This window comes from Aegilops tauschii, chromosome 2 (assembly GCF_002575655.3).
Source record: "Aegilops tauschii subsp. strangulata cultivar AL8/78 chromosome 2, Aet v6.0, whole genome shotgun sequence".
Lineage (NCBI taxonomy): Eukaryota > Viridiplantae > Streptophyta > Magnoliopsida > Poales > Poaceae > Aegilops > Aegilops tauschii.
In genome coordinates, this window is record NC_053036.3 from 47,763,091 (window position 1) to 47,773,887 (window position 10,797).

Below are 10,797 nucleotides of genomic sequence, written 5' to 3' on the forward strand. Positions count from 1 at the left end.
AGGTGGTAACTACCACTACTTGTAGATAAAATTTGTCATATATATATATATATATATATATATATATATATATATATATATATATATATATATATATATATATATATATATATATATAATATAGGTCATAAGGCAAGAAAATTAGGAGTTTATGTATATTTTACACTATGTTTTTATGTTTGTAATTTTACATAATGTCAAATATTTTTTACGGCGATTATATATTTTCTTACGGTTTCTTTTTACGTCGGAAATAATACAAAACTCACGGAACGTAAAATGGCGCTCGTCGGCTGTTTTTTTCATATTTATCTCATACCCAACAATGTACATGAGCAGATTCATGGTTCCATTTTATTAGAATTACGATAATGATTTTTATGATTCTATACTCTCTTTTTTTGCATTGGAATGGCTCTGCGACCAACAAGATTTGTATTACATGTGTATGATACTTAGATCGAACAGACACAAAGTGCTTGCTAAATGAGTTGGATGGTTCCGGTAGCGTGTCAAACGGACGTCGTACTAGAAATGCATATGTATAGCACAACTATCTTCGCATATGCCCTAGAGAAATAACCATCGGTATCTCATACCCAACACGATGCATACCTACATGGTTGTTATATAATAGGTATCAGATACCTGCAACTTTATATAATTATCGCTGAGAGATACCTACCCAACGACCATGCGAATTATGCAACAGTGCCTACCCACATGGTGCAACCTGTGGGCATATAATACTTCCACCTATGGTGATCTTTAGTTATTCACCTAATGCAATTATGTAAAGCTTGGTAGTTTTCATACAAAAATTATGATAATGTACAGGAGCAGATACATGGTTCCATTTTATTAGAATTATGATAATGATCTTTATGATTCTATACTCTTGTTTTTTTGCATTGCAATGGCTCCGCGACCAACAAGATTTGTACTACATGTGTATGATACTCGGATCAAACAGACACAAAGTGCTTGCTAAATGAGTTGGATAGTTCTGGTAGCGTGTCGAACGGACGTCGTACTAGAAATGCATACATATGGCACAACTATTTTCGCATATACCCTACAGAAATAACCACTAATCTAATTAAAGAATATATTATATTTCTTGCAGAAAAAATATATCTTTTAGGGTATTGGCCACATTAATGTAAATTAATGTTGAATGTCAGCACAATTTATTTTACAACATTTAAATTTCCTAGCAAATATATACTCCCTCCATTCCCTTATATAAGGTCACTATGAAAAATACATTTTGCATCTATACAAGGCCACTAACAGTAATCGAGGCAAAATTTAATGATGTTTCCTCGTACTAGCAACTTGTTTAATACTTACATGCATGTAGTCATAATGACATTGTGCTACTTCCTTCTCATTTCTTCTTTGCATGCATGCGGGTGTATTAATAATCCCGGTTAACGTGAAGAAAAGTTGACTTGCAAAGTAGTCATTAAATTTTACCTTGATACATGTAATTTGAGTTTGTGGCCTTGTATAAGGGAATGTAGGGAGTAATTGATGTGGTATAAATTGATTTATTGCGGAGCAATTAATCATGCACAATCAAAACAAAACCTGTAAAAATGATACATACTCCATCGCTGGGCATTGCATACCTAAGGAAGACACACGGTTCCCCTTAATAATAACAGTGCAACAATGATCTTTATGATTTCACACTCATTTCATTTTTGCATAACACTGCATAAAGGTCGTGTTAGTCAAGTGTCGTCCTTTTGCCAATTGTTTCGACTTTAATACCGAGGCAGCAGGAACTCGTTGAACGTGCATTTTGCCTGAGTATCTTCCATTTTCCTATTGTTTTGCAATAGGCATGACACTGGGCAAAATCTATGATTTGGGTACTGCTTGTCTAATATTACATCTATTAAAATTTATATTCACATTTCCTAATCATGTTTTCTATTCCAGAGTCCAACATACAGAAGTGCTCTAGTACTAGAAGTAATAGAATTACGCACTTGTATTTTAATATACCCTGAAGATCTAACCACTAATGCAATTAAAGATCATCTTATATGATATACCCACTTTCATAGACGCGAAGTATTAAGTGAAAACGTCTATTCAGTCAAAACTGAAAACTACTCCCTCCGTCCTATAATGTAAGACATATTTTGACACTAGTGTAGTGTCAAAAAACATCTTATATTATGAGACGGAGGGAGTATCACCGTAGCCCACCGGATGGAGAACGCACGGTACAGATCCAAGGTAGGAATATAACTAGCCACTTAACCATAGTTTTGCAGATAACCCCCTCGCCTTTACGTCCGAGCTTAGTAAAGAACTAGAAAAAAAGGAGAAAACGAATCGCGCGAGGGCTACTTGGAGGCGGCGGCGGCGATTTGACGGCGACTGACTGCGGCGCCGCTCCTCTAGCGACGGCGACTCGGAGGCCGTGCTGGAGCCCTACGCGACCGCAAACCAGCACTGCCTACACGCGCTGGTGGCGGCAGCGGTAGCACCACGCATCGGCGACCCGACGACGCCCGCCGTGATGCCCCAGTGCCACGGCGACCTCCGCGGCCCAACGACCTAGCGCTGCCCCCAGGCGACCTGGTGCTGGTCCACGCGAGGGAGACCCGGCCGCCACGGTGCTGCCTCCCTGCGACGGCGACACGGCAACTTGGTTGTCCATCGAAGCTGCAGTTCCGCTGTACAGAGTAGAAACGTAGGTGTTTTGCTGTAACTGAATGATGAATTGGATGTACAGATAAGTACTTGGTGTTTTGCTGCAGCTGAATGAAAGTGGATGTACAGAAAATACTTGAATGGATGTGCTTATACAGGAAATCTTTGCTCTTTCGCTATTGCTGTACATACTGAAATTGCAGATTTACAGAATAAATGTGAACTGGTTCCAGAAATATGAGGATTTGTCTATGAAAAGAGAAATAATATTAATCTGAAGAACTTTTCTATGGAAAGAGAAATACTACTAATCTGAAGAACTGATGCTTGCAATGTACACAGCCATCCAACAAAAAGGCATAGCTCTTGTCACTATCTATGGTGATCTGAACTTTCTGCGGTATTGTGTGTAACAAATTCAGGACAGAGGGAGCTCTCACTCAGATGGGTGTATTTGATTAATTAGATGGTCCATGCCATCAACAATTGCAATATTGACTGGCTGTCTATTGTCGGCCTCACAAGACAACAACATCTGTTAAAAGTGAGGCATGTACTTGTTATAAAAGCAACAACACTCAGCATTACCCCTGTTTATAGTCAACTGATAAAACCAACAACACTCAGCATTGCCTTTGTACCACCAGTACTGTTTACCACAAGGCATATCTGATAAAACCAACAACAGTCAACATTGCCCTTGCTAATTCATGGACATAAGCACGCACTGACTTCAACATCACTTCTATGCAATAAACTGGAGCAAACAACATGCCATGATACACAAAATTCTGGCACTAGCTACGAACGAAATTCCACCATGGCCATTTTGATGAATATTCAAACATAAACATTTTGAAGAACTATGATATTCAGTAATACAATATTCAGGCATAAATGTCCAGAAATAAAATGATAATCTCCTAGCAAAATGTAGGCAGAATGGTCATCTAAAATTCACATCAGCTTTTACTCCAAGTTGTCGTTCTGAAATGCATCATAAGATTTCAGAAAATGAGAAGATTGATTGAGCTTGAACAACACCTGCAGTTTGACAAAAAAAAAACAGATAAGTTTGTGTGTGTCTATACATTTCTGAAGGGAAAAATAATTGCATGGGTATGAAAAGTACCAGAAGTTTTCTTAGTTGTTGTTTGGGCAATTACGGCTATCATGGAAGCCAACCTGCTTACACTTCTTGCATGTTCTAGGCACTTTCTTTTTCGGTCCAGCAACATTTTTCTTCCCCTCTCCATCCATATTTTGCTTCCCTTCTCCATTCTTATTTTGATGACCACCCTTGTCTAAGTGCCCCTTAATACTTTTGCATTTCCCTTTTGTATGGACGTCAGTTGGTGGATGAATTTCAACTTGATTAGGCATAGTACAACCAATATATGCCTCAAACTCATCTTGCCTACTAGGATTATCGGCAACAACCCTATCAGACACATTTCTTTTCATTTCAATGAGCATGTTTCTTAAAGCTTCCAATTCTTCAGGAGATTGTTCAGCCAACCTAATTGTGTCATCCACTACTTGGTGTATCTCAGAAACCATTTTCCGCTTTGCCAGATTTAAGGAACTACTTTCATCCTCTTCAAGCAAGTTGCCGTAGCTATCATATAGTACCCTCCTGTTAACGGTTTTCTTCCACCTATCTAGAATAAAATGGCTAGGTAGCTCATTCATCTTTGCACCTCTCAAAACAACGATGATATGTCGGCATGGAATTCCACGTGTCTGAAATAACATGCAAGAGCAATGAGCACTCATGGATGTTGTGTTGAATTGAACTTCTCGAGAGTTCGAAGAGCGGTCACCACCTATAACCGTGGTTCTCACATCACCTTCCTATGATATGCTTTCAATCAAGCAATGATCTCTTGCTGCACGCACCTCCTTTTGAAGATATTTGAAAACCTCATCGGTGAAGACCAGACTAGCATGCTTCTCAATCTCCCAAGATGTAATCAATGGAGGCATAGAATTGAGGCACTCATGGTCAGCCTTGAGTTCATTCTGACGTTGTTCTTCTAGGGCTGTACCAATCCTAATCCAAAACTCCACCAAAGCATGTTTGTAGCCAATAAAGTGATTGAAAGGTGAGTTAGCACTCTCTGACCTTGAAGTGGTTCTTAGTGTCTCACCCAAAAACACACCTCTGAAGTAGGCTGGTATCCATGATTCACGAAGTTCGTATCTCCTGGCAAACCATGTGTTTTCCTCAAGCCCAAATTCAGAAATCAATGAAGACCATTTTGCCTCAAATTCAGCTGGGTTTTCAGAGCCCCATACACATGAGTTAATTGTACTATAGAAATGTTCATCCTCTCTCAATGGAGGGCCAACCTTTTCTGGAAGCTTTCTCATTATGTGCCACATGTATAACCTATGGATAGTGTTTGGCATTATCTGTTCAATTGCAACCTTCATGCTTTGGTCTTCATCAGTTACTATAAGCCTTGGTGCTGCCCCATCCATTGCTTTCAAGAACGTTTGAAATACCCATTCATATGACTCTATCTTCTCATCTGCAATCAAGGCGGCACCATAAAAAACAGATCCCATGTGGTGGTTTATTCCTGTGAATGGGCAAAAAATCATGTTGTACTGGTTGGTGCTATATGTAGAGTCGAAGGACACCATTTCTCCAAACAAAGCATAATTCTTTCTACAAAAAGCATCAGCCCAAAATACATGTGTCAGACAGTTTTTATCATCAAGAACATACTCGAAGAAGAACCCCGGGTTGATTTTCTTCCTCTTCCTGAGGTTGTCAATGAACATTTGAGCATCTGAATCCTTGAAAGTACTTCTCATGTCACGATGATAATTTTGCAGGTCTCTTTTTGTGCACCCCACGAACTCAAATCCACCCTCACCAACACGAAGCAACCGAAACGCCCCTGATGTACCAATGCTAGCTGCGTGACATCTGAATAGTGTGCCCTTGGCCTTCTCACTGACTTTTCTGTTAGACTTGATTAAATGTTGCTTCCTAGGTGTGACAAAATCATGGGTGTGTTCTTCATGAAAATGTGATACTGAGTATTTGCCATCCTTCATATGCTTCACAGTTATCATGGCCTCACAACCACATCTAGTGATCTTTCTTGCATGTGTTCTTTTCTTCTCTCCATTCAAATTCGTCCTGGGTTCATCCGCCTTCTCTGTTCAGAATCCTGATTTTGAACAAAGGAAACGCCTCCAGACTATCACATTATCTACAGTCTTCTTCTGTCCAATTCGAACTGAAAATCTAACATTGAGTGCATAAGCCTTGTAAAACTCCTCGACAACTTCCATATTGTCAAATGTCATTCCTACAGCTGGCTTCAAGTTCTCATCGCATTTGGGTGTACATGATGAACTCTAGAAATTACAACACCCATTAGTCATACAAGTTAGTAATTCTTAGAGGCATTTGACAAAGTTGTGGTGATAATGATACTCACACAAACTGGGACGTCCATGGCTCTTTTTTTGGGTGTCCGGAAGCTATCCAAATTGATGGGGGGAGGATGCATGTATTTCAATATCATGGCGTACTCCTTCATCGCAATTATGGTTTTGAAAAACCAAATTACCACCAAGCTAACAAAAGTAACCATGGCATTAGCATGATCAGTTCGTATCAATGGAGGAAGAAAATAAACCATAAAAAAATCATTGCTTACCGTGGAGGCCGGCGGAGGACTCGTGCTGCTGGACGGCACCGCCAGAGGGTCTGGAATGACAGCCGATGGAGTGATCGCGCTGCTGGACGGGGCCAACGGAGGACGGGGGATCATGGCCGCCGGAGCGCTCGCGCTGCTGGACAGTGCCAACGGAGGACGGGGATCATGGCCGCCGAAGCGCTCGCGCTGCTGGATGGGACCAACGGAGGACGGGGGATCATGGCTGCCGGAGCGCTCGCGCTACTGGACGGGGCCGGCAGTGGGCTGACGATCACGGGCGGCGGAGCGCTCACGCTGCTGGAAGGTGCCGACGGAGGACTAGCACTAGTGTACATGACCGATGGAGGACGAGGAAGAGGGCTCAAGGACTGAGCCGTTGGAGAGCTAGGGCACATGACGAGACTCCATGGCGGCCTCCAAGTCGCAGTCAAGTCGCCGCCGCCAAGGCGCCCTCGCGTGGGTCGAGATTCATTTTGCTTTTTTTTTCTTGTTCGCTAAATCTTTCACAGAGCAGAACGTTAGCGCGGGGGGTTATGTGCAAAACAATTGTTAAGTGGATGGTTATATTCCCACCTCCGATCTCTACTGTACGTCCTCGATCTGATGGGCTAGGATGATAGTTTTCAGTTTTTACTGATCAAGCGTTTTCATTTGATACTTCGCCATTATGTAAAGGGAACCACCAGGGATCAGACTACTGATCCCTAGCATCCTATCAGACTAGTGGCAAGCCGTTGGATGGAATCCCTCACACCCGTTGGATAAGCAGCACACATCCGGTTAGGAGTTTCCATAACTGAACCAATTAATGCTGATTATGTGTAATTTACTATGAGTAATTACTAATCACTATAAATCAGGTCACTATTTCCAGATTACGTTGGATGTCCTCATAACTAACCGTCACGATATTTAGGAAAAAATTGGATGATAAGAAAAGTAAAAATTGGATGGTAAGGAAAGTAAAAATGTGATTATCGTTGCTTCATTTCTTGGCAAAATTTGTTTCCATCGTAATTCCGACGAAATTATATTTTCATCAACTTGAACAAAATTCCTTACAACTATAAATTTATGTTTCGATCGACAGGAGAATTTGCTTCCATCGTTTATGATGTTCTCTTACATGGAATATGGTATTGTGTGCTTGGAACAGTATATTTTCTTAAAAGCATCAGGATATTGCTTGCAGTGAAAATAAAAATAGTCATGCCCGCATATTTTGCTTCCATTGGCCAGCGAGAATGCTTCCAAAATAACTAAGATTGTTTCCAACTTATTTTGTTTCCAACGTAGAAAACGTGTGTTTTGAACGATTTGAGCATTATAATGAGCCACGCAAAAAAGGAGGGAATTATAATGAGGTAACTTTAATTTTTTGAATGAAAAAAATATTTCTTTCTAACAACATAACTTCCAAAAGAGAAAGAAATTGCTTCCAAATAAAATACTGTTTGCTTCCAAAGAGTATCTTGCAAAAAACAGAATGCATTTGCTTCCAGAATCTGATTTGGGATAAAAAGAATGTGATGCAGGGTTATGTTGTGCCGTTTGACCGTGAAGCCACCAAGGTCCACCTCGATGGCGATGGTGCAGGCGCGAGGGACACGTTGGTGCGACCATGGAAGCACTGGTCTAGCCGGTCACGGTGACGTCGCTAGCCTCCACGCCAACGAGATCACAGAAGCACCCGCTGCAATGATGCATCCGTGAACATGGGCGCCTCCATGTAGATAGGTGTTGTCGAGGAGTGCCGATGTGATCAGGGTGGCCGCGAGCAGTGAAGACGATTCCCAAGAGGGAATTGTAGGGTACTCGTTGATGAAGTGCTTACCCCGTTGGTGAAGAACGCCACGAAAGCATCGATGGAGGGGGAGATGGAGTAGCTAGAGGAGGAAGGACGGATCTTGGCAACAGCGCTGGGAGGATTGATTAGAGGGAGGTTATTTTGCATGGACGAGTGATTAGAGGGAGGTAGTTATGCATGGATATGGCTGGTTACCAACGGGTGATGCAATTTTGACCGTGAGATTAAACTTGGATTAACGGCAGTCGACTGGTCTGATGCGTTGCTTCTGATCAGAATATAGATAGGAAGCATTTCCCTTATATAAACTAGACCATCTTCCACTTCTACCATGAATTTAAGGTGGGTCTTCTTTCTTTTCTTTTTTTTTGCCGGGGGGTCATGGTCCCTGTGGACGACACATAATAAGATGGTGCTTGAGCGGATCTTCCCGTGGAAGGCGACTGATTCCTTTTTCAAATTTCTGGCTTTTCTGGCACCCGCTCTGTACACAGCGCGATCGTGATCACCTTGTCCTCATGATGGATGCGCTTCTAGATGCCGCTCATCCGCTATCGTCGTCCTAGGACCGCCTGACGACTCTCACTTGGTGGCCTTTTTTATATCTCTCTTCATTTTTTGGGCGTCATTGTGATGTTGCCCCAACCATCATTCTGATTTCGGACTATGCTGTTGGTTGTATGGACGATTGTTGTATGGGGCGAAAACGTATTTCAAGGGGTGGGTTCCATTACTATCCAGAACGATCCAGTTGACATAGCTTTAGAACCTGCGAAAGCGTAACCAGACTGTGATTTTAACATGAAAGTGACATATCCTGACTAGTTCATGGCTAACACAATTCATCGTACACCTGATCGCTTTCAATACCACCTCCCTCTCACTCATAAGCAACGTCTTAATCTCCTGAATAAGGGAAGCAATTGATAGTCTCCTGGTTAATCATCCCTCAGTCTATTAACATGATGAAACGGTAACGAGCTCCTCTCTAGCGCGAGTGCAACTCCCTCTCGACAAGCTTTCAGCTCAGCCACAAGTGTGTTATCGCATGTAAAGAGGTGATGGCATGACGAAAAAAAGATTTGGTCGGCGTTGCCTCGAAGCACCATCCTAGCGCCACCATTCCCATGTGGTTCAGAGATACTCAAACTGTTGCTTGGGTATTATAACATAAATGAAGGAAGTAATTGCTAGTGGCACACCCATCAGTTTGTTGTTGTTGAGCGGAGACTCAATAGTATATTCGATATGCTGGAGCTAGTAGTAGTACAAATTTGAATGGAGAATATTCAAATTGCTGGGAAGAGTGATTTTCGGGGCTTTTCTATTTTTAAACTAACAATTTCAGACTGTTTTTTTTCAGTATTGTCCAGGCGGTCTGTCCATTCATCTTAGAGAGGAATGAGCCTACCTACCAGTCTTTCATGGGCCCTGACATGTGGGACCACCTTCGAGGAATGGTTACAAAATTTGAAAAGGTAAACCATAGCACGAGATTGGTTAAATGTGAGGGGTAGGGTAAACGGAACGATTTTGGTTAAACAGGCAATCCTTATAAAAAATGCTAAATGATGGGGTTGAGAAGTGAATTAATTATTAAGAAAAATAAACAAACAAATTTAAACATACTCATATATATAGGCAATCAAAGTGTACTAGTTTCGCCTTTTCAAAAAGAAATGAAGGAAATATTGGACGGAGAGTCAGAGACTCGCTACTACATTCAATATGCTGAATGGAGACTCGCTAGTACATTCAAATTGTTGTGGAAAGCGAATGCCGAGGCTTCACAATTTTAAATGCAACTTCCTCATCACATGGCCTTAAGAAAAACAAGAGGCAAAATGTCAGGTGCATGGGGCAAAATAAGTTGAGAACTGGGAAAAATACACTTAGTTAGCTTGGCAAATACTTTGAGTTTGCATGCAAGTTAACAGAATAGAAAACAGAGCAAAGCAAAAACCATGCCTTGGACTTGGAGTGGTATTCATATATTCGGAGAATGCACAGGAAATAGGATTGAAAGCAGTGGATCTCCCACCACAATATGGTTCGGTGACTTCCCGATTCTCTACCATTTGAACAGCACCAAGCGGAATGGGATCGAAAGAAATGGATCTGCCGCAACAATATTGTTTGATGGCTTCCAGCTTCCTCTTTCCAATATCAACACTAACAAGCAATGTGTCTTCATCCTGAGAGTACTCCAGCTTAGACACGAGGTAGACAACATTACCACCGTAAACACTGAAGGTCGGGAAGCCAGTGGTCTTCTTCAAGTTTTTCAATGTCCATTTCCTGTCTCTATCATTCCATAGATGATGCATCAGCTGAGAGGGTTCAGGCGGGTACGGCGATATGTGGTCAACATGGACAGCGTGGCTCCTGTGCCATAGGTCCCAAAAAATGCTCCTAAGCATTGTCCGTATCTTCCAGCCAGCAGGTGCATGCCGCACAGGACGACTGTCATCCGTAACGTCGTCCACATCATCATCATGGCTGAGGAGCTTCACATCAGAGATGGTATCTACAACGTCAAAAATGCTGGCCGTCTTCAAAGTGCTCTTTCTGACAACGGTGAACCATCTGACACAGTTTTCGATCTCGACGAAGTTGATGAAACCATCAGGGAAGCCA

The 10,797-nt window shown here is 41.8% G+C and overlaps 1 protein-coding gene across 1 annotated transcript; it reads right to left on the reverse strand.

The window, feature by feature from the left end:
- Positions 1-2,476: 2,476 nt before the first annotated feature.
- LOC109777324 (protein FAR1-RELATED SEQUENCE 5-like) lies at positions 2,477-5,760 on the reverse strand. Its single transcript, XM_040399039.1, has 4 exons — positions 4,573-5,760; positions 3,859-4,416; positions 3,647-3,717; positions 2,477-2,864 (listed from the first exon to the last, which is right to left on the reverse strand). Exons 1-4 carry the CDS (start codon positions 5,758-5,760, stop codon positions 2,477-2,479), a joined length of 2,205 nt encoding a protein of 734 aa, XP_040254973.1.
- Positions 5,761-10,797: the final 5,037 nt, after the last annotated feature.